Source organism: Nestor notabilis, unplaced genomic scaffold, assembly GCF_000696875.1.
Source record: "Nestor notabilis isolate BGI_N333 unplaced genomic scaffold, ASM69687v1 scaffold13166, whole genome shotgun sequence".
NCBI lineage: Eukaryota > Metazoa > Chordata > Aves > Psittaciformes > Psittacidae > Nestor > Nestor notabilis.
In genome coordinates, this window is record NW_009933551.1 from 21,826 (window position 1) to 45,803 (window position 23,978).

Consider the following 23,978-nt stretch of genomic DNA (forward strand, 5'->3'; position numbering starts at 1 on the left):
CATGTGTCTGACCACCAGTGCCTCTGCTGGGACAGATCTGGGTGCAAGCCACTGGCCATGCTCACTGAGTGTGCCACTCTTGCTTGGATCCTCCCTGGTGCTTCCCACCAGTTAAGTTAGTGCCATGTACATTTGCACCTTCCCCCTCATAACCCAGTGTTCCAGAGGCAGCCGGATCTGTGATCCAGGATGTGGCATGGAGGAGCACAGCGAGGTTACAGGGCTCAGGCAGAGCTGCAGGACGTGGCACCCAGTGTTTCAAAGTGCTTTTTGGAAGGAACATGTTTCCCAGATGCAGCCCAGTGCCTTGGCTCCTCCGTGTCTCATATGACCCAGCATGCCAGATGTGGCCCCTTGCACTTGTCCCAACGTGACCTCCTATCTGATATGTAAGATGTTGCTATTCATGTGATTTTTTCAGAGATAGAACCTTAAATGTTCTTATTCTAATCTTGATAGTATTTTAATGCTCATTTTGAATGGATCTGTCACACAAGACAGTGGAAAGTGAAGCCCCACAGCCTTTAATCCCTGTCTTGAAGCTCTTCGATATTCTGGATTAACAGCAAAATACAGCCACTTGTTTTTAACCCTAATGCATCCTTCATGGCGAAATGATTTCAGTAAACCCACTGGAAATGATGTCAGTAAACCCATTTGAAACAATGCAGTTACTCCATGGACATGGAACAGGAACTGTGCATGGCTGAGGCACGTGCCAAAGAGGTGCAGTGCTGCATGGTTTTGTCTATCCAGAACAGGTCACAGCCCCATTTAATGGTATTTAAAAGGTGGGGGAAAAAGGGTCATTGTTGTTAAGTGGCTTATGCCTCAGTCTTATGACCTGCAGGACTCATCTTGCTGGCCCTGGATGAGGAGGCTGTGATGAGTTGCAGCCCTCCCTGGGTGCTGCAGTGGTATTTGCTAGCTGTAACCCTCTAACAAACCAAACACAGATGGAAAAGGCTGATCTAATAATGAAGGCATTGGATTGCACTTGAGGTTTGGGTGTGATTTCTCTCTGTGCTGCTGGTTTCTGTCATTGTGTCTAGACCTACGTGCTGGTGTCAAGATCAAACGTGTGGTCAGAGCATGTCTTGGCTCCCACTGGTGCTGTGCACCCATGTTTTCTCCCCATGCAAGCCAGGGTGTGTTGGGCCCGGATCTGGCCTTGATATGAAGTTAAAAAGCAGCCAGGAGACGTCCCTGGAAGCTCTTTTAGCTTTGCTAATCTACACATAGCTGGGAAGAAACCGAGCTAGTAATTTTTGTCCTGTCTCGTCTGCAAATGAGGATAATAATTCCTTTTCCTTACCTTTTGTCTGGTCAGATGAAACCTCTGCAGGGTGGGGCCCAGCTTCAGAGACTGGCACAATGGGACAGTGACTTGAGCTGGGATTTCTAAGGGACTGGAAAGAATGGAAAAACTAGTATTTGTCAAGGGAAAAAGCCCAATTAGCATTTGGGATGTGCCTGTACTGGTTTTTGAAAGTTCAAGAGGTCTTTGCATGTGCTTTTATATGTCCCAGAATGGATTTGGTCTAAAAACACACCTAAAAGTATGTCACTGAGCAGCGTCCAAAACAAGCTTTGCAAATAGGCGTTCTCTGCGTTTCAGGCTTTACTCCTAATTTATGAGCAAGGAAATGGAGCAGGAGAAAAAGGGGCAGCACCGTGGCCTTCAGACGCTGTTCAGAGGAGGCACAGCAAAAGCCATGCAGCAGTTGTGTTCTCTTTCTCATTTGTCAATCAGAAATCCACCAATATAACAGATATGTCTGTCCCTAAGCTCATTTCTAATGTAATATTAATCTGTGCACATCATGTGTGTGTGTTTGGGTAGGATTTAGAGCATTACATCAGTTTGCTGTGCTGCTGGTTTGCTCTAACACGTAGCTTTGCTGATGGGGGCTGAGAGAGGAGTGGAAGGGAAGGACTTGAAACTGGGGAAGTGACAGCACAGCAAGCAAATATCCACTCTGCCTGTAGGAGCAATACAAGTACCTAACCCAGGATTTCTCAAACTCCAGCTGCAGACCAATGTGGAAGGTGTCATCGTGCCTCTGTGCTCTTAGATCTTGTTTCAGATTTCAGCCCATTTGCTTTCTCCCTTTTGCTCACCCTTTGTTGTCATTTCTCACTGTGGGAAGTCACATTTAGATTTGTAACTCCCCAGGGAAGTAACCTGTCATTTTTCTTTGTCTGCGAACTGCTCTGAGCGTTTATGGCTTGTTATAAACAACAATCATGTCAGAAACTTCAGGAGGGCAGATATTAGGATTTAGGAGGTATGGAACACAGTCAAGTACCCTGTGTGCATGTTCACACATACATATGCGTGAGCACATGCATACAACACGCATTGATAGTGGCCTATTTAACTTGTGCTGCATTTGAAATGCATTAAATGACAGTGACCTGTGGCAGTGTATGGAAATGATTTCCTTTTAATTGCTGGGTTCTTTGGGATCTTCATCTTCCTACTCCAAACTCAATCTGCATTTTGCAGGTCCCCAGGTCCTGTAGGAAGAGTTCTCCTGCTCTCCCCCTCCTCTTGTAGCTGCCCAGGGTGGTTTGACATATCAGCTGAGGGAGTACCTAGAAATCAGGGGAATGGCTTTCTCCAGCCCAGGGACCAACGTTATCTGCTCTGTGGGGAGGGAGGAATGTAGAGAGCAGCATCCAGCTCCGCGATAGCAGAGCCATAGGCACTGAGGAGCTGGTTCGGTTGCTGCAGTGAGCAGGGGGAGGGAAAGCTTATTTTTAACTGGGAACTACACAAGTGAGACTGAAGTAGCTCTCTGCTGTCTTGCTATCATCAAGTGTACGTGTGAGTGAACATGGACATGGATAAGTACAGTGCATCTATACTAATGGAGTATGTGACTGTGTGTGTATGGGGTGGAGGCAAGTCAGATGCAATGACAGTGCATGCTGCTTTGTGTGTTTGAACTCGGGTGTCATACTGAGCAATTCCTGATAACATTTATCTACTTCTGTTTTGCAGTGGGCTTGGCTCTTTCCTGTGCCCTGCTCCTCGGGTTGCCTGTCTCCCAGCCATCCATTCCTCTTTACCTTCCTAACTCTCATTCCCCTTTCCCTCTTCCATCCTTAATCTTCCCACCCCTTCCTCTCCTCTGAGCCTGACCCTTCTCTCTTCTTGCCCCTCCTTCCCAGCCGATCCCTCCCCCTGCTCTGGATCTGCTGGCTGTGGGATTTTTTCTCATGCTCCCTGGCAGATGTGACAGCTTTTGGAACTGTATCATCTAGGAACAGCTATATGTGGAGTTGAAAAACCTAACGTGGTTTCCCAGGCAGCAGTAATGGATCGCTGAGAGAATTCCAGTCTCCGACTGCTTTTGTCTTGTGGTAGTGACTTTTCTTATTTATGTTTGTGACATTTTGTACAGTGCAGTTGTCAGCAGTGAATGAAAGACTAAAGTGTAGGAGATGGTTATAAAATCAGTGTCACAGGATTTGTGCTGTTGTATTAAAGGGATGCTGTCTGTGTTTAAATACAGGTTTGGCTTGATTTACAAAATCTTCTCTGCATAAGATGTTGTTCTGCATTTCTTACTGAATTAGAAAAGGCCTGGTTTATGTATTGTATTTCAACATGCTTTAGCTGGGTATTGGAAATACAAGTAAATATCTTGTGCATGAAAACCACAAAGTGAAAGGAGACTGCTTAAATCCAGACCTTCTCCATGAAATGCAAAACGTACACAGATTATTGCAATCGTTGGGTTTCAGATAACTATTTCTAGTGTATTAATTTCATTTGCTCTTAAGGCAGTGGTACCTTTAAACCACCTGTCTGATATGGCAATGTCTGTATAAGCAAAGATTGATGCTGACTCTATAAAACAAATGTCAGTGGGTACCCAGGGGTATGTTGGTTTTGGAGTTGATTACATTTTGCTGTTTTTAAGATGTCTGTTAAAAGCATAAGATAGAGTCAGGCCGTGTCAGCTACTCACCCTCAGATTGACCACGGCCTTAGCAGATGCCTCTTGCTGGGTTTAGGAAGCATGCTTTGTATAGAGGATCTAGGTGGAGTCCAGGTGTTGACTGAGTGTAAGTATACAAATGTAGTGTTTGTGCTTATGCAAACTGATGTGCTGGCATAGAGCCACTGCTCTGTTTGAGGCCAAAATACCACCTGGGCTTTACAGATTTGCATTTTGGGTTAGTTGAGCTGGAATCATTCTCCTTAAGGGGAAATGACTGAAATGCCCAGAAAACAATTGGTACTACAGGTGCTAATTGTTGTAACACCACATTTTACTGGCCACCTGAAGCAGATTAAGAGCAAACTTGTAAGACACTGTGCTGTGCCCTGAATACCTTCTCTTTATGGAGATGAGAAATGAAGCTGTGAGAGAAGCAAGAGAAGGGAAGGTACTGGCTGAAATGGTACCATTTCTTAGTCTGGAAGTACCCCTGTTCTGGTGGATCAAGTAGCTGTCAGGACTGACATGTAGTCACTGATTCAGAACTGAAGCACTTGGTATGATACTACAGAGATACTTCCTGCTTTCCTTGGAGGCTGTGAGAGCTCCTCAGTAGCACCAGCTGTTGGTTCAAATAGTACTAACACCATGAGCTATTAGAATATCTTTCCAGGATTGTCTGCACTTGTGTTTTTCCTTAAGGAATTGCCCTATATGTGTTCAAGGCCAGGTTGGACACAGGGGCTTGGAGCAACCTGCTCTAGTGGAAGTTGTCCCTGCCCGTGGCAGGGGATTGGAGCTGGATGAGCTTTAAGGTCCCTTCCAACCCAGGCTGTGACTCTGATTCTGTGAATCACTGTGTTTGAGTAGTTGCAATCCAGACCTGGAGCATGGACGCTGTTCCCATAATCTCTTCATTAAGATGTAGTTGGGTTTTCATTGGAACTTACACTAAGCAAAGATTATCCTGGCTGTGAAAACTCTTCTGGGCAGAGCAGTTGCTTCCAGCCTCTTCTGTAAGTGCTTTTTTACTTGTCTAACCTTTTGCTTTCTTTTTCAACTCTAAGGTATCTTTAGTAGGCTTCTGGATGTAGTACTACAATGGACATTGTCAGTGGGTGAAGTCTGTACTTTACCAAGGGGGTTTAGCTGGTGTAAAGGTCCTTCTGCAACATACAAACCCTTCCCATCCCAGTGACTGCAGGATCGTGGTAACCAAATGTTAAGCCAGAGTGTACATGTTTCAGGATCTCAGTCTAGCAGTAGGAAGCAAAGCTGGCATTGACCTGGTGCCTGCACTTTGCTCCTTAAACAAGTTTGAAGTGGAACAACCTGGAAAACATTTGACATGTTTCACTGTGGGGAAAAAAAGCACGAGGTTTGCTGAGTTTTGAGACCAGTGTCCTCTAGAAGTGTGTCTACACAACATGTTATCTCTGTACATGTTCTGTGGCTCTGACCCCTGTAAATATTTATTCAGCACAAATAGTGGGAAGCTGAGGTCCTGTACAGGGGAACAGTGATCACAAGAGATAGAGTTGAAGACTGTGACAAAAATCATCTACCTGATGTCAAGCAAGAGGCAGCATTCATGACTTTAGGAGTATTAGTGAGCGCCAAGTGCCAATATTAAAGTTGTCAGTGGAAAGGGAAGAGCACATAAACTTTTTTCCCCTATTGGTGGATATTAATTGCTTTAAAGAAACCTATACAGCTTTTTCCCAAACTAGAGAGCTTTAGCACTGCACTACCAAAAATATTTTGTCACCAAGTCTGTTTTGTCCTGTTCTCTGATGGCTCTCATAGTGCAGTTCATCCTGTGCATTACATCTTGGAGAGGAGCTCTGGGGCACACCACTTCCATTGCATCTACAGAACATTACATACAGTAATCTGCCCATTAAATATGTTTCTTCAACAGCAAATAAGAAAATGTAACTGGGAATACTTGTAACTTTGAAGCCACCAAACTAATCAATAGACTCAGAGAACAATTCAGGGGAGAAGGGACATCAAGAGACCTGGAGTCCAACCTGCTGCTCAAAGCAGGGTCTTCTTGGATGGTCAGACCAGGTTGCTCAGGGCTTTGTCTGCAAAAGCAAACATGCTCTTGAAAACCTCTGAGGATGGAGACTGTGCAGCCTGTCCTGCTCAATGCTGGACTCTCCTGGTCACATAAAAGTTCTCTTCTATCCAGTTGGGACCTCCCTTGTTATGCCTCTCCTGTTACCATCTCTGACTCCCACCACTCTCCCACAGAAGAGCCTGACTCTCCACAGAAAATCTCCCTGCCTCTGAGCTGGTTCTTCATGGAAAGAGGAACTTCCCCTTCACCCTATCTTCCTTGTCTGTCTTTTGTGAAGAGGTTGTGTCTGTCTATCCCAGCTCTCCAGTTATTCCAGCTTTCCCACCTCTGTGACTGCCTGCAGAGCTCCAGCTCTTCCTTTTCTTTTATATCTTCCCAATCTCAAAAAGGTCTAAACCTTTTGGTTTTCTATCTATCTATATCTCTTTTTTTGGCTATAAAGTCTAAATGCAGGTTTTTATAGTGTCTTGTGTTCGGGTATATTTAAGTGTAGCTGCTTTTGGCTTGTTGCTATTGTAATGGCTCTTCATACAAACTGTCTCTCTCAGCCCCCAAGGGAAAGGAGTCTTAGGTTTTAATTTTAGCTTCTTCAGCTACCTGCTGACAGGTTTGATTTCCACCTACCACCTCCTCCCTCTCTTCCAGACCCTCTGCCTAAGCTAGAAAAACCAAGAACCAAAAATCACTCTTATTGCCAAAGAAAGAGCAGCCCAACTCTGTTGTTTTTAAATGGGAATCTAACGTATATTACTTACCTGGAGTAACCAGTGAGAAGACAGCCTTAAACCTGTTCATAACCACTCTTCATTCCAAGCTTGTAGTGGAATTAACACTAACTGGCTGGCTTCCAAAGTGATTTAACCAAGGTATATATTGTAGCATCATAGGAGGGTTTGGGTTGAAAGGGACCTTAAAGATCATCTAGTTCCAACCCTCCTGCAATGGGCAGGGACAAGAATGTATCTCCCATAGATATTTAGAACATTTCTATCATGCAATGTGAATTTGCAGAAATAAAGGAAGCCAAGTGTAGGAGTTCAGCCATAGATATAACAGGTCTCTGTTCCTTTTCTGGAATAGGAGCACTGCTTCACACTCGAAGTCCCAGCTCTTGAGCTCTCTTGTTGCCTCTATTTCCTCATCTGTACAAGCGAATGATAACTCTGTTGTTAAAGTGCTTGTCACTAGAAAATGTTCTTAATAATGTAATTAACTATTACAACTGATATGTGATATTACTGATGGGCCATGTTGAACCTGGACATGCACTGATGGCATTGCCTTCTCTGGTTCAGGCATCATGTTCCGCAAGAAGAAGAAGAAACGCCCGGAGATCTCTGCTCCGCAGAACTTTGAGCACCGTGTCCACACTTCCTTTGACCCAAAGGAGGGCAAATTTGTGGGCCTGCCACCTCAATGGCAGAACATTCTCGACACGCTGAGGCGCCCCAAGCCAGTGGTAGACCCCTCAAGGATCACAAGGATGCAGCTCCAGCCTATGAAGGTAAGAGAGAAAGCCTACTCTTTCCTGTCCCTTGGGCTTTCCTGCTTTCTGGGGAGGCCCAGGTTGAGGCAATATGTATTTAAATGGGGCTAAGAGTGGGATCTGTAAGGAATTCAGTGGATAGTCAGGACTGGGCTTGGATAACACTGTCCTAAGGCAATAGTAACTTCAAGAAAAATAAGGACAGTGGTGTCCTTAACTGGCATAGTGTCACTGTTCAAATAACCAGCTGGCTGCCTGTCACTGTAACAAGGACCTGTGAAAGCTCCCACGGTAACTGACAGGGCCTGGGATGTGTTCAGCTGTTGTACAGGGAAGCAAAGAGGAGAATTCATGGAGAGAGTTGTTTTAGCAAGTGTGTCATTCTCGTGGGTGAGCAAATCTGGCTGGTAGTTAAGTTAACAGGAAGCCTGAGTGGGAGAGAGTGGGGCAGCACTAGCTTGCTGCTCATGGGAGGTGAAGTGAATGAGACACAACAGGGAGCAGGATTAAACAAGGGTTTAGGCTAAAAGGGTTTATAAACCAGCATTTGAACACGAAGTGGGACATAGTAAACAGGAGAGTGTCCTTAAAGCAAGACCTTCATCAAGGAGGAACAAGTTCCTGATCCTTGTAGATGGGTGTATTTAAATGGCTATCAATAATGGCATCTGGAGACTGGGTGTTCATGAGTGACTGCTGTGTGAGGAGAGGCAAATTCATGATGACATCGTGGAAAATTAAATGAAAGATAGTGACAGAGTTACTGTGTATAAAGTCCTGCCAGCTTGTGGGAAGTTTTTGTTCCTGGTTCATAAAAACCCTACAGGAGTCTAAAATCTGAGTGGTAAGTTGTAAAATAGAGATGGTACTACTTGGATTTTAGGAGGGACATAAAAGAAAGTAGTTGTCAGATGAATATATAGCTTTTTGTGTACAGAGGCTTAAAACACAGGGACTAAATGGGAATACATCTTAGTATAATGCAAGTATTAATGCAAAATCAAACCTGCAATTTAAATGACATACCAGGATCTATGAGCAGAATGCTGGTTTAGAAAGGAAAAACTTACTCAAGCAGAGCAGGTGACAGAAAAGAGGGAGGAGGTATTGCTTTCTGGTTTATGGTGTCCTGAATGTGCTTTGAGGTTTAAATGTAGTAGGAGATAGGACCACAATCCAGAGAAGAGAGGATGTAATAAGAGACCAACTTGGTTAGATCAGGAGCTCTCTAATGAGCTTAAACTGCAGGAGGATTGCTCAGAAGGGTGGAAACTAGGTCAAGTTATAAAGGGCAAATAGGAAATAAATGTATGTAGGAACAAAACTGGAAGGCCAAGGCACAAAAAGAGGTGTTCTTCTCAAAGAACATAAAGGGCACTAAGGAGACATCGTAAGTACACAGAGGAGGAGAAAGGAGGATGAAGGAAAGAATTTGTTCCTTGTTCAAAAAGTTAATTACAGATGACACTGTGAAGAATCCTCACACACGTTTAAGAAGTCTCCCTTAAATGTTTAATGGGTTTTTTTCAGTCTATTGGAAAGGTTAACTGTGATCAGTGGGGTAACACAATTAACATGGGCATGGCAGGATGGGAATGCAGGCTAGAGTAAGAACATGAACAGAAATGAGACTTTTTAGACGAGCTCCATGTTTTTGAGGCAGCTGGGCCTAATGAAATTCAAGGAATTGCAGATCAGTCAGAATAATTTCAATTCCCAGAAAAAGACTGGAACAAATAAGCAAGTAATCTATTTGCAACCACTTCCTGGGAGATAGCAGGGTAATAGCCAGGAGCCAGCATGGATTTATCAAGAGCAAATCATGTCATGCAACCCAATTTCCATCAATCACAGGGTATCAAGCTTTGGGTCAGGGAGAAATGAGAGCTCTCTCCTGTATCTTGACTTCACTTAGGCTCTTGACATTGTACCTATGGCATTCCCAGATCAAACTGAGGACATTTTCTCAAGTATTAGGAAAAGTTTACTCAGGAGTGTGAGGCCTCACTGTCAGAACAGAAATGGGCATGAAGAGATTTATTGGAGTTCATCCAGAGTTTAATACCAGTCGGTACTTTCATGCCTGACTTGTGAAACCTGTAGATGGTAAAAGCTGGAAGGAGGTACAAGCCTTTGAGAGCAAGAATACCAACAGTGGTTAAAAACTACAGAAGGATCTTAAACTGATACTGGGGTTGTTTACCCCAGTAAGTCCAAGAGCAAATACTCTGTTAGACTGCATAGCTTAGTTGATTATTTCTGGTAAACTCCATTTGAATGAATTCCTGTTCAATGATACCACTGAATGTAAGATTATGTACTTATTTAATGATTTATTTTAAGTGCTAATTTGCCCTATTAGGCCAAGCCCCTATACAGAGAGTCCTGGATTCAACTATCATAGAATCATGGAATCCCAGACTGGTTTGTCTTGGAAGGACCTTAAAGCTTCTCCAGCTCCAACCCCTGCCACAGGCAGGGACACCTTCCACTAGAGCAGGTTGCTCCTAGACGTGGCCTTGAACAGTGCCAGGGTGGGGCCAGCCACAGCTTCTCTGGGCACCCTGTGCCAGTGCCTCAGCACCCTCACAGGGAAGAGCTTCTGCCTTATCTCCAACCTGAACTTCCCCTGTTTAGGTTTGAACCCATCACCCCTTATCCTGTCACTACAGTCCCTGATGCAGAGTCCCTCTCCAGCATCCTGCTGCATTAATCTGCTGCAGCCTTTAAACACAGATGCAAAGTACAGCCAAGTCCTATCCTCTCTGCCCACTGAGGACTGACTTGATAGACTAGAAGTGCAACAGGAGTGACTACAGTCTCATTTTAGGAAGTTTTTAGCTAGGAGCTGAGGTGAGCACTGGAATGGATTTTCTAAAGAGGCCTTAGCATCTGTCTCAGAGACTTCTCACTTTGAGAACATGTTAGATACAGGTCTTTCTGGAAGGACTTTTGTCCATCTACTCTGAACTAGCTGGCCCCTTGAGATTTCTTCCAACTTCATTTTGAATTATCCTTTGTCCCAGTTTGTAGAAACATAGAACCATCAGAGAGTGGTGGAGGAGGGCCTCTTTCTCTCCCATCTGCCCATGCAAGCATGAGCAGGGGTGTGGAGGCATCTTGCTGAGTGTCCTGTGGCTTGGGGGTGTGCATATTACATTTGTCAGACTCATTTCTGAATTAGTGCTCTTAAGTGAGTGCATTATTGAGGTAATTGATACCTCTGGCATAGCTAATGGATGAATTAGAACTGACAGAAGACTCTCCCCACCCCACTGATGGATTCCAGAGATGGGTTTTCTGGCCATTTACTTTTGGTATTTTTTTCCCTATTGAGTTTGGTGCAAAAGTGATGGAGACAGTCTGAGGAGTAGTGTCCTCAGCATGTTGTCTGCTTGACAGCAGCCATGAAGGAAGGTGGATGTATGTGGTGAGGGAGGTATATTGCTCCAAGAGGACTGAAGAGTAGGATTCCCTGCTGCACGTGATGGTGTGTATGCAACGGCAGGAGTTGGATTGTCCTTTCTTCACCTTGTTTGACAACATCTTCCATTCTGTCTTTCACTCTCAGGCACTGAGCAAACCTGGTCCTCATTTTGTGCGCTGTGCTGGCACTCTCTTGAAATTACTGGAGCTGCTGTTTTGCAGCTAAATATTAGGCTCCATATAATTAATTCAGCATCTTTAGAAGATCCCTGGAGCTCAGTTAGCAAACAGGAGCTCGCCATCCCTCCAGGGAAGGACTTTCCTCAGGCGGAGATTCAGGAAAGTGTAGGAGTGATCCTATGCTGTGAATTTCTGTGAAGAAATGAAGCATTTTGGTTCCCAGCACTAAAAAAGCTTCTGTAAGCTTTTCAGTTCCAGAATAAACAAGGTAGAGCACTGCATAATATACCGACAGCTTCAAGTGTCCTACTTGTATAGTGCTGTTGCTTGCTTGGATGGAAGCCTTGTTCTTCATGGCTTGCTTACAAAGCAATTGTGAGCTGCTGTGACCCTTTGTTCATCATTGTTAATTCTAATAGCTTGGCAGAACAGAGGAGGGATGCAGTGCTGGAACAGTGTGGTCCTCACTGGTCAGGGTGAAGATGCATTAGCAAAAATTGTTGAGAACCATGCTAAGGAAAGCAGATTACAACACTGTTTAGAGTGCTTCAGGGGAGAGATGAACCTTGTATTGGAACAGCAAGGTGATTTTTGCAGATAAAGCTTACAACACGCTGCAACTTCTGAGAACTCACGTCCTCGGGAGCTTGGTGAGCCCAGGTTAGTGATGTAGTGTAGCACAAATCCAGCACAAGAGAGTCAAGAGCACTAAAATAACCCTGGTTTTGCTCTAATGTTGTCCTTTAGAATGTGAATGCAGCAGCAGAATTCCCTGTTCTGGCTGAAAGCTCTGCTGCCTCTGACAGAAGGATGTAACCCAAGGATGCCTCTTTTTCTTCCACTCAGTAAAGGACAATGAAAAAAAGACAGAAAGAAGAAAAACAGAAGGCTGTGTGGAGACCTCAGAGCAGCTCCCACTGTCTGCGAGGGGCTACAAGGGTGTTGGAGAGAGACTCTTCATCAGACACTGCAGTGATAGGACAAGGGGCAATGGGTTCAAACTTAAACAGGGGGAGTTCAGGTTGGATCTAAGGCAGAAGCTCTTCCCTGTGAGGGTGCTGAGGCGCTGGCACAGGGTGCCCAGAGAAGCTGTGGCTGCCCCATCCCTGGCAGTGTTCAAGGCCAGGTTGGACACAGGGGCTTGGAGCAACCTGCTCTAGTGGAAGGTGTCCCTGCCCGTGGCAGGGGTTGGAACTGGATGATCTTAATGTCCTTCCAACACAAACCAGTCTGGGATTCTATACAAATTCTCTCTTTTTTCCTATATTGCTTGAGTCTTCTTTGGCCAGACAAACAAAATCCGACCTTTGTCAAGATAAACTGAGCCTGTTTTTCCACCTCTAACTTTTCCCCTTCCCTATGTTTCACAGACCGTGGTGAGGGGCAGCACAGTGGAAGTGGAAGGTTATATCTCCGGGATACTCAACGACATCCAGAAGCTTTCTGCCATCAGCTCCAATACTCTGAGGGGAAGGAGCCCCACCAGCAGGAGGAGAGCACAGTCTCTGGGGCTCCTGGGGGAGGACAGACCCCCAGACATGTATCTTCAGAGTCCTGAAGCAGACTGGGCAGACAAATATGGAAACTACCTCAATTGCAACGGTGGGACCAAGGTGACCCGGAGGCAGACGATGTGGCCAGATTATAAACCCCGCTTGGAAGGACAGTCTCATCCCAATGGAATGGTAATGAAAGCCCAATCCCTCGGGCCCTCGGAGTTCCAGGGTGCTGATGGCAGCTGCCTCCAGCGTGCCTCTGGGTTGCAGCACATGCCAACTCTACCAGGGGACAGTGAGAAGACAGGGAAGAACCGCTCAGAAGAGTGCTGGCCTCAGCCTTGTCTGGTACGACAAGCAAACCCCAGGCCCTCAGGTGAGGGCAGCCCGAGCTCCAAATCAAGGGAGAACAGCTTGAAGAGGAGGCTCTTACGCAGCGTGTTCCCCTCATCCAGTGGCTCAAACAAGCCAGGCCCTTCCCTGCAGATAAAGGTATAGTTACTCAGTGGTCTTTGCGTGAGTGCAATGTTGACTTCACAGTTCGGAGGTTACTTACACAGCTGAACAAATCTGATTGCAAACATCATGCAGCCATCTGTTATTGTTATGATTAATGCTGGAATCAAAACAGCCCTGGACAGGGGGAACGTGTATACAGAATATCCTGTCAGGCTTAGCTCAAAATGGCAGCCAGGTCTACAGGAGAAAGGCTTGTTAGTGGGGCTGTGCTTGCAGGAGGTAGGGGACTTACTCATTTTTGCCCTTCTCTAGTAGTAAAGGCATAACTTACTGCCATTATACCAGTGTAAATGTGCTTTTGCCATTTGGGAGATTGCCATCATTTACCATAGTAATGTATTCTTCTGCCTGTGCAAAATAGAACTGCCTCAGGAGAGCTTGCTGCTTGTAGCTCTATCTGCCAGGCTGCCTAGAATAGGAGCCCTGTCCAATGGGAATTCTGAGTGTTGGGTGTTGGTGTGGATGGGACAGCTCATAGCTCCATCTCCCCCAGGAAAGCTATCCTGAATGAGTGGCTCATTTCTTGAACTAGGAGAAAACCTCTGGCTCCTGTTACTGGATAGGGAATGCAGCCCTTGAGGCCACTGCTCTAATTCATCTCAGGCTAACTCAGCACTCCTTGTCCTTGCAGAGCTGTTGGGTGGTTTCAAAGGTTGGGCTGGTGCTTGGCCAGGCTCATTTCTAACAGATGTGGAGTTCCTGAACTCAGAGGGACACAACAGGAACCACTGGCCCAACAAAACTGACTGTTCCAAAGTGTATTGTGGGGTGGGACTCGCTCCGACCTGGCTTCTTGCAGGGTGAGGTTCAGGAGTGTCAGACACAGGCTTCTCCCTGCAGATTCCCTTTCCAAGGGAGTGGGGTTTCAAGGAATGCAGTTTTTGTATAGCACAGACTACATTCGTTGCACTCTCAGTGACTCTGGGCTGATCTGTGCTGCTCGGGGGCCTGTCCTGAGTATCAGGACAACTGACCATTTTTCTCTACAAGAGTGTCTTTGCCTCAGCACTTTGATAAGGAAGAGCAGAGGTTACCAGTCAAATGGTGTGTGCTCCTGGATGTTTGAATTCAGCTGTTTGTGAGAGGAGAAGAGTAGGAAAGACCTTGAGGTTATTTAGACCATCTCCCTGCTCCAGTGAAGGATCTGTGCTGTCACTGGCAATTGTTTTTCTAAGATATTCTGATTAAAACCTTATTCTCCCTCCCAAACGGAGGTGATGATGTGTAATTGTGATGTATTAGAAATGCATCACTGGAGATGAAATGAACGGGGGATACAACTGGCTGAAAACGGGGAGGTGGTTGCCTTGACACGCTGCTTATAGTCACCATGGGAAGGTTGGATGCTCTTTCCTTTCAGCTTAATGTGAGGGGGCAGGAGTGGGAGCAGCAGTGACACCTCAGAATGTCCAGGGACTGTGACTGTACAGGGGCTGTCAAATTAGAGGAGCAGGAAACAATGCTTACACGTGGTTAGACAAACATGTGTCAGCTCGCACGCTGCTGTGTGCCCTGTGCATGCTCTAGGTTATATAAACCCTTTTTTTCCCTCCTCTTTTCTTCCCTCCCTCCTGAGACAAAACAAGAGTTGGGAAATAAAGCCCTTGTTGCCATGAGCGTGTCTGTGCAGGCTGCAGGGGTGGAGCTGCTGAATGAGGAGGAAGGAACCTCTGACAGGCAGGTTGTGTCTGTGCACTCCCGCACCCCGGTGCCGGGAGCTGCTCGCTCAGACTTCCAGGGCCTCTGTGTGTGTGTGAGAATGAGCCCTGTGTGAGCCTTATGCAGATTTCACTGTTGACAAAAATCCTTGATTAAACCCAAAGTGCCTGGAATGAAATGCTCTACAATTATTTTCTGCCTGAGACAGGGAAAATGAGAGCCCTTGAAAAGCTTTATCTATTGGCAGGTTTCAGTTCCCATGTGCATATTATTAACTTTATTAATAATCTGTCTCAATTGTGAGAGAGAAAAAGCTGGTGCTTTGAAGTTTTTATTTTGCCCTATAATATAAATGATTGGCTGGCTCTTTCTGAAGTTGCTACTTTGTCAGACCCACTATTACTTTACATAGAGCTAAGTAGATCATGTAATTTAAACCTAACCTGCTCCGTGGTGTTGGATTTTAAGTAGTCAACATTTCCAGCACTTGAAGATTTATCCTTCTTGGGAGCCCTGTGTGTAGTGTTAGCATGGGAATGCATATCCTGAAGCCACATTGCTGCAGGCTGGGATCTTACTACATCTCATCAACTAAGCAGGGCTGGGCCAGGTTGGTACTTGAGTGGGAGGTCTCCAGAAGCCTGGAGTGCTTTGGGCAGGAGCACAGGTAATCCAAATTCATCACCAGTCAGTTTAGAGCCAGTAGATGACAAGGTGGCAGATAGTTCTCTGTAGCTGGAGTCTCAGCTGGACACCCGCAGCTGTCCTGGTGCAAGGAGCTTTCCCAGAAAACAGTGCTAATTCCATGTCTGATCGACAGGAATGCTCTGCAGGTACCAGTGGAAAGTGAAGGGAGAGTTTTCAGTAGGCAGAGCAGAATTACCCAAAGGGAATTAGGCCAAGACATCAAAGTGATTTACAGCTTTGGCATGAATCCTCTTTCCTTTTATATATAGGAAGATCAGAGGCACAGAGGGATAAAGGATTTTCAAATACTCTGCAACACAGGTTGCCCTGAGTTCTGGTGGCAAGCTCGGAATGCTTTATAGCAGCAGGTTCTTTCGGGGGGGTTGGGATTTATTTTTAAAGTGTGTGTTTTAGAAGGTCCCTTTTAAACCGTCTCCATGTGGAGGTCCTTAAAGCACAGCACTCATCCTGTAACCGATCCCTGAAAATCTGCATCCGTGTGATTTCCCCTAGTCATGCAGCGTGTGTTCATAGAATCATGGAATGGTTCTGTTGGAAAGATCATCCAGTTCCAACCCTCTGCCATGGGCAGGGATGCCTCACACTAGACCACGTTGCCCAAGGCTCTGTCCAGCCTGGCCTTGAGCCCTGTCGTGTCCTTCTTATGTTGAGGACACTGGAACTGCACACAGTGCTCCAAGTGAGGTCTCACAAGAGCAGAGTAGAGGGGGAGAATCCCCTCTGTTGGCCTCACTCTGGGGATGCAGCCAGATGGGATGCAGCACATGGATGGTTTCTGGGCTGTGAGTGCACACTGAAGCCGGGTCATGTTCAGTTTGTCATTGACCAAATGCTGGGCACACCAAAGTAAAGAACCCTGAGCTCTTGCCTCCAGTCTGCCACAAAAGGTACTAGGCCAGAGTGGGATAACACACACCTGATTCCTGACACTTCTCTCTTCTCATTAATCTAACCCGTGCTTTTTCTTTCTTCCACTTCATTTGTTCTCCTTGAAGCCTAATGCTTTCTTCAGGCCCCAGCAATGGGGTTCCCCACGCAGCCCTGCCGCCAAAGCCCAGTCTCTTCCACCAGACCAGCCTGCACCCGATTTCCCCAGGATGATCTCAGAAGCTGGGACCCCCCAGAAGTCCCCACCAGTGGAGAAGGTGATGGCAGTGCCACAGGGCAGGCCCTCCCCTGCTGGCTCTCCTCGGAACCGGCAGACTCAGACAAGTTCCAGCAACCTCCACCTTCCCCAGGACTCTTCTGTGAAGGGGCAGCCGCCCAGTGAGGACCCGGTGGTTGTGACTCATGAGCAGTTCAAAGCTGCCCTGAGGATGGTTGTGGATCAAGGGGATCCTCGGACATTGCTGGAGAACTATGTGAAGATTGGGGAGGGGTCCACAGGCATTGTCTGCATTGCTCGAGAGAAGCACTCGGGGCGGCAAGTGGCTGTGAAAATGATGGACCTGAGAAAGCAGCAGCGCCGGGAGCTCCTTTTTAATGAGGTGAGTACAGAGATGAGAGGGGTTCTGCTGTCCTCCATGAAGCCACGGTAACTGTCAGCGGTGGGGTAAAGAGAAGGGAAGAGCAGGAGACATCTCCTTTTAATGGCATTATGCTGGTACCAAGAAGAAGAATGACTGAGGGGGGTTGGAGGCCTCTGCACTGTATTCGTAGGGTTGTGCATAGTTGTTAGACAAGGTTAAGTGTTGTTAGTGATTTGGTGGTGGTCAATTGTCCACTGTGTTTGTACAGGTGGTGATAATGAGAGACTATCAACATGTCAACGTAGTGGAGATGTACAAGAGCTACCTAGTGGGAGAGGAGCTCTGGGTGCTGATGGAATTCCTGCAGGGGGGAGCCCTCACAGACATCGTGTCTCAGATCAGGTACGAAGCTAAGGCCGAAACATCAACACTTGTGTTCCCACCTGACAGGCAAAAGCAGGAGAGTGGAGAGTTCTGGGAATAAGAGTTTCCCGCAGATCTTGTGTCTGCAGTACCCTGAAACTACTACGTTTTTAATTGTCATCCATTCAAAGTATGTGATAATACTTGTGATGTAGAAGGGACCTCATTTACTGTACTGATCCCTTTAGATACTTATTTGTCTACTTGATAACCTTCCCTGTACAATACAGCACTCGTAAAAATATTGTTTACTATTTCTATTGAATTCTGGCCAGGAGGCTCATTGAATAAGTATTAAAGGGCATACAGAAATAGTTTGTAGTGGTGCAGCCTCAGTGAGGTTGAATTTGTGGCTAACTCCTCTGGAGAAGTGCAGCAGAGCTTTGAGATCTGGACTCCTTCCCAAATTTCATTGCCTAAAGATAGCAACTACTGGACACTCTCCTAAATTTGTTTTCTTATCCACACCACTTCATATTCATTAAGGCCCAAAGTATTTCTGTAGGGCAAAGAAGCTGTTCTCAGATGGCCTCTGGAGTCCAAATCACAAGGTGTTCTGGTGATGCAGTTACGATGATTGTGTTTTACCCATGACCCTGGAGCACCTTTCTCCCGCTTCCAAGCAATCCTGCAAGGCTGGTGCACGGAATGCTAATGAAAAGACTGACCAAGAGAGTCTGTAGGACGAGCTTTCCTTCTTTGAGCATTCAGAATCTGAATTGGATTACAATTAGGTAGTATTGCTAACACTAATTGTGTTTACTTCTTTTTAATCACACTATGCCTTTAATTCACTTACATGCTTTGACTGGCCTTTGCAGAGCCTGTGGTGGATTTAAGGCACATATCTTGCTCTGCTGGGTTTTGGGTTCTCTGCTTTGAAGTGTATCTGTGATGTGTATGGAAGCCATAGAAAGCACATTGTCCTCTGTAGCCTCTACAACCCCACCTGGAAGGAGTGTCTTGGACACTCTGAGCTGGCCAGGCCCTCCAGCACTGAGTTCTGAGCCACATCTCAGGGTCTGAGAACTAAAGTTTAAGCCTGAAGAGTGCTGGGTTGTGGCATTGCACAACCAGTGAAACTGTTGTAGCTCTCAGCTGGTATTAGAACCAATGGAACAACAGATTAATGTTCTGAAGAGGTTTATGAAGGGTCCGTGTAGTTTATACCCACCAGTGAGCCTGACTTCCATTGTGGGACCTCAACCTAGGTTTGAGTAATTTTATGAAGCCTTCTTTTGAAGCTTTTAATGAATGCTTGTTTTTCCACATAGTGGAAGCAGGATCTGTTCTACCCATAGCATTTATCAAAGGTAAGCTGCAAGCCTTTATCAGTTTTTCACAGAGAGGAAAATACCCCCATTCCACTCATTAAACGTTTGCTGAGGCTGATAACTGATTTGCATCTCCAGGAGTGAGGTAATCCTCTAGTAATCTGGTTTACACTATGTAATCACTTGACTGAAACCAAATTCCATACGTGACAAGCTGAAAGCATACTTCTTGTTATCTTCTAGAACCACAGAGCTCAGAAGTATACCAGCTTTTACAGCTCACGCACTGTGAAATGAAAAGCACTGTTTCTACATAGGTTCTTTATTGGGGTAGTCCCTCAGCAAACCTTTGCCCTTCTTCCTTTACAGGCTAAATGAAAAGTAGCCCCTGCCATCCTTCAGATGTATTTGCCATCAGTGGGGCACAGTGCAGCCGCATGTGGTTGTCCTGGTGAGATGGTCAGTTTGGTAGAATAAGATATGGAATACCAACCAAGCAATGGAAGGATAAATTTTTCACTGCTGGTACTCAGTGTGTGCTGACAGAGGGAGTGGTAACATTCAGGAGTGTCTTCCCTGCTTGTAGTCTGTGCTACCTTTGGTTGGGTATAAGAGTATCCAAAGTGTTTAGCTGCATGAAACCTGTAAAGGGTCCCTATATTCACTCTCAATTGATGTGTTTAGATGCTTTCTGGATAAAGTTGCACAATGAGCCCTGTGAACAAAAGCTTTACTACATTTGCTTAAGAAAGAGCTGTGTCAACAGTTCCTGTGACACCTTGGCACAAAGAAGCAGACTTGCCTCTCAGAACTGCTTGAAACAGCATCTTACAGAATGAATTGAGATGCAAGATTTTAAAAGCAATTTCTCTGTATTAAACTGATGGAAATTTAAAATTGCTAACCATTGAGGCAGAAATGTTTGCAACAGTAAAAGGCAGTCGTAGAAGAACAGTGAAACTGAGATAATAATGGTCATGGGCATCCAAAATACGTATCTGCAGCTCAACTGCAAAATTGCACTGTGCCTTCAAAAAGGACCTGTGGACAAGCACTGGCCACTGCCCAGTGCACTGCAGTTAAACCCCTGTATTCTTTCATTTCAGGCTAAATGAAGAGCAGATTGCAACAGTGTGTGAATCAGTGCTGCAGGCTCTGACATATCTTCACTCTCAGGGGGTCATTCACCGAGACATAAAGAGTGACTCCATCCTTTTGACACTGGATGGAAGGGTATGTTTCTTCAGACAGATTGTTTCCTGTCGCCTGCTGCTGCAGCCTCAGCCTGTCTCCTTATTTCCTTTCTGTTCACAACCTCTTGTTTGTGAACAAGAGGTTCACAAACCTCTTACTCCCTTTGTGTTCTTTGTCTCTGGTGTATCCCTTCATGTTGTTTCAAAACTATCTTCAAGGTTGGTTGCTTTTCTCTTCGTACAGGTCAAACTCTCAGATTTTGGCTTCTGTGCTCAGATCAGTAAAGATGTACCTAAGAGGAAGTCCCTAGTAGGTACTCCCTACTGGATGGCTCCAGAAGTTATTGCAAGGATACCATACACTACTGAGGTAAGGGACCACTTCCCCAATGTCAGAAGAGGTTGCAAATCATACTCTGAAGTGTCACAGGAAAGTAACTGTTGGCTTTTCTAGGAAGAGCCTCTAGAGCCTGTTTAAAATATAAATACAATTATGACTACACATTTGATTGGGATGATATCAGTATTTCTGGAAACAGAAGAAGAACAGGTTGTTCTGCTTCCGGGAACAAGGCGTAAACTTACTCTATTCTTATACCTGAAGCTTGGCCTAGACTTGTATCTGCTCTAGTGTGGACAGATGTTGGCAAGGAGCAGCCTGTGGCATGCTATGGATCAGTAAATCAATGCCATAAAGGGAGGGGAAGAGAGGAGGGGGAAGGCACAGATGTGAGCTCTGGATTTACGGGCAGTGGCAGCAGACTGACTAGTGTTCACCAACCAACCAGGAGTAGCACAAGCAGTTACTTGCAGACCTTTACGTGTTGCAACACCAGCGTGGCTCAGTCCTAGGTGGAAAGCTTTCTTTGTTAACCTGTGGTAAGGAGTCCAATAGCAGCAAGTAGGTTAATGTTTTACTCTCTCAGTGCCATTTGCCATGAGTGGGTTGTTGTGATCTTTGTGAAAGCAGCAAAGCAAGGACCTGCTGCTCTGAACTGTGTGTAATGATGTAACATTGGCTTCCACAGGTGGATATCTGGTCTCTGGGGATCATGGTGATAGAGATGGTGGATGGAGAACCCCCCTATTTTAGTGACTCTCCAGTCCAGGCAATGAAGAGACTCCGAGACAGTCCTCCTCCCAAGCTGAAGAACTTCCACAGGGTGAGCATACTGGCGTGTAAACTGGTGATGAACATGGGGAAACATCCATATCAGATGTTCCCAGTAAAGCTGATCCTGCTAGCACATGTTTCTTGGGGAACTTTCCTTGGCCCTGCTGCCTCAGTGGATGCAAGCTGCTGCTGACAGCTAGTGGCTGCTCTGGGAAACAGCCCTGATAATGTAAGGTCACTTGGGCATCAACCTAATAATGCAAATCAAAGCTGCTTCAGGTGGACCCAACAGTGAACATCTTGCTGATGACAGTAGAATAGCTTATCTTCTGGGGAAGTAAATAGGAGGATCCTTGCTCTTGAGAGTTTCCAGCTTCACAGCTTTCAGAACTGCAAAGGCTGCATTATGGTCTGAGCAGGAGAGCTCAGTACAGACAGTAGCTCATGATGATACTGGAGCCACTTTGAAGATGAGCTCAGCTTCATGATTTCATATGACAAAGTAGCAGTGACATAAGAAACACAGTGATTAGCTTTCAGTCACCACTTAGAGCCAGTCCTCCTTTCATTTCAGCCCAAGCCTCTCAGATCAAACAGCTCTGCAGCGTTCTGAGCTGTTGGGCCTTTCCAATTAATCAGAATATCTGCAGCTGCTAAATGTGAATTATTTAGCAGAGGAGACTGCAGAACTAGCAGCAGACACTCACACACCACAGCTGCTCTTCCCTCTTTGCAACATGAATCTACATTTCAAGGTCACATTCCTGACCCAGTGCTTGCACTCTTTAGGTGTGCAGCCTGTAACTGGTCAGGATCACACACCTTTGGTGGTGAGATGACCCTGCCACGGGCTGTAAAAGCCAGAGCTCTTTAGTCTTGCTCTGTTCCGCTTTGTCCTGGGAAGCAAACTGGCTTCCAGCAGAACTCTGGATTCCCAGGCCAGTAGCCATCCTCTGTCATCTCCCTGCTGTCTGAGCAGAGCTCAGGACCAGCTGTGGATCCATCCTGATTACAGTTAGTGGCTCACTATGTCAACCACTGTAGTACTGGGTACAACAAGTTGAATGGACACCACCTGGGATAATCTGTGCTGCTTTTCTGAAGCAGAAGTTGATTTATTGACAGAGTGGTAGAGGCTGGATCTTGGCACTTGTACTGAGCTGTGTTGTGCCTCCTCCCTCTAGCAATCACAGTGGAACCGTTCAAAGCACTTGTAAAATAAGCAGTAGCTCGGTGTGAAGAGTATTTCATGATCTACTTCCAAGTTAATCAGAGCTGGGAAAATGCCCCCAGTCTAAAGTGGATGTAATTAGTGGCATTAAAATAAATACATGCCAGGTTAATTTTTTATTCCATTTTAATGATGCAGAGGATTACCACCAGCAAGAGATGTGCAGGCTTCGAGTGGCTCTTGGGTCTGGCTGCCCAACAGGCTTTTGCACATCTTGCAAAGCACAAACCTGCTGAGGATTTTTGGTACGCTGTTCTTCAGCTTGTACCTGCAGCATCAGGCTTCCAGACTCTCAAAACCTATTGTGGAACTCTATTTAACTGCTTTTTTTCCACAATACGTGGCCAGTAAAAGAATGAACTCCTCACACCCAAGTGATGTGCATTTGGGTAGGAGGAATTCTTTTGATTTTTTGAGTTTAAAGGCAGAAAAGATTAAATAACAAAATGGGAAATATAGTTCACTTAGATGGAAGGACTTGGGTGTCTTGTCTTAACTTGCTGTGCCCATGAAAAACAACCTGTGTTAACGCTGTGCCTGCAGTGACAGAAAGTTACTGCTGTAGCATGGACAGATGCTGCCCCGAGTTGTGTCTCTGTGCAGAAGCAGGGCTGCAAAGCTGGACGTACAGGATCCCTTTTAACCAAAGCCACCTCAGCAACCTGCTGTTGCATGATTCCTTTATGGGGTTGACTTAGTTGGTTGCTTTTTCACAGACCTCCCCAGTCCTGAGAGACTTCTTGGAGAGGATGTTGACGCGGGATCCGCTGGAAAGAGCAACGGCACAAGAGCTTCTGGATCACCCCTTTCTGCTCCAGACAGGACTTCCTGAGTGCCTGGTCCCCCTTATCCAACAGTACAGGAAGCGAACCTCTACCTGCTGATTACCCACGGGGAAATGCCAGCAAAAAGTGATGTTTATTAAACACAGATTAACAAAGACCAAGAGTTTTTGTTAATCCTGGTAGATTAACAGGGAGTCTCACCCTGTGAATGGTGCTTGGAACTTGTCATCGGTCATTTTAGAGGCTGAATGGGAATTCTGTCCTCACATTCCCAGCCTTTTGTGGCTTCTCTTTTGCTGAAGACAATCAATACAGACTGGAGCCAAGTAAGAGCAAGTATGTCTCAAGAGCAAAGCAGGTGTTTGATACCTTGTGGGTTGCTGCTTCTGAGGAACGGCATTTTAACGTGGAGTCCGAAGTTGCGTATCGGGATGTCTGCAGGTTCCTGCAAACCTTGGCTGCTGACTACTGAACTGGAACACTGTTTCCCCATTACAAATGTGATCTTTGTTTCCCTCGCTGTACACTGGAGCCTTGAGCTGACTCAAACATACGTTGTGGGGCACAGACCCCTTGAAACTCTCAAACAATGCACAAAGACTTGACAGGTTTTTTCCTCTGAGACCTTTTCACAGATGATTTTAATTTCCTTGGGTGAAATGTGGACCTCAAAAGCTGTACATATTTTCCTAGGGAGCAGATGTGATATGTATATATTTGTTTCTAAATGGCTTTATGCATCACCATGCTTCTCTTTTGCTGAGGAATATGTATGGTTTAGTGGTCAATCTTGAATTCATTTCATGATCTTTAACTTTTGGAGGGGGAAACCCTTGGATACAGGCTTCAAAACAGACCCTGACAACAGGTATTCCTGCCACCAGGATCTCATGTTTGAAAATTCACTATATGCAACACCTCCAGTGCTGGCTGGAACATGAGGGCTGGTTCCTGTGTTTGGTTTCCAGGCACCTTT

The 23,978-nt window shown here is 45.7% G+C and overlaps 1 protein-coding gene across 2 annotated transcripts; it reads left to right on the forward strand.

Annotated features, from left to right (window-relative positions):
- The first annotated feature begins 7,339 nt into the window (after positions 1-7,339).
- On the forward strand, positions 7,340-23,101 carry PAK6 (p21 protein (Cdc42/Rac)-activated kinase 6). 2 transcript variants are annotated; one of them, XM_010016930.1, is made up of 8 exons: positions 7,340-7,543; positions 12,502-13,119; positions 16,509-17,000; positions 17,251-17,384; positions 19,786-19,912; positions 20,117-20,242; positions 20,901-21,035; positions 22,934-23,101. In XM_010016930.1, the coding sequence occupies exons 1-8, from the start codon at positions 7,340-7,342 to the stop codon at positions 23,099-23,101; spliced, it is 2,004 nt and encodes a 667-aa protein (XP_010015232.1). The 2 variants fall into 2 exon arrangements, with proteins under 2 accessions (XP_010015232.1, XP_010015233.1); XM_010016931.1 differs by lacking the exon at positions 20,901-21,035.
- The last annotated feature ends 877 nt before the right edge of the window (positions 23,102-23,978 follow it).

Bases quoted from the DNA above. Each gene is read 5' to 3' on its own strand.
- PAK6 (XM_010016930.1), top strand. From the start codon at position 7,340: ATGTTCCGCAAGAAGAAGAAGAAACGCCCGGAGATCTCTGCTCCGCAG. The intron at 17,001-17,250 runs GTGAGTACAGAG...GTGTTTGTACAG, and splicing joins GGGAGCTCCTTTTTAATGAG to GTGGTGATAATGAGAGACTA. The intron at 20,243-20,900 runs GTAAGGGACCAC...TGGCTTCCACAG, and splicing joins GGATACCATACACTACTGAG to GTGGATATCTGGTCTCTGGG.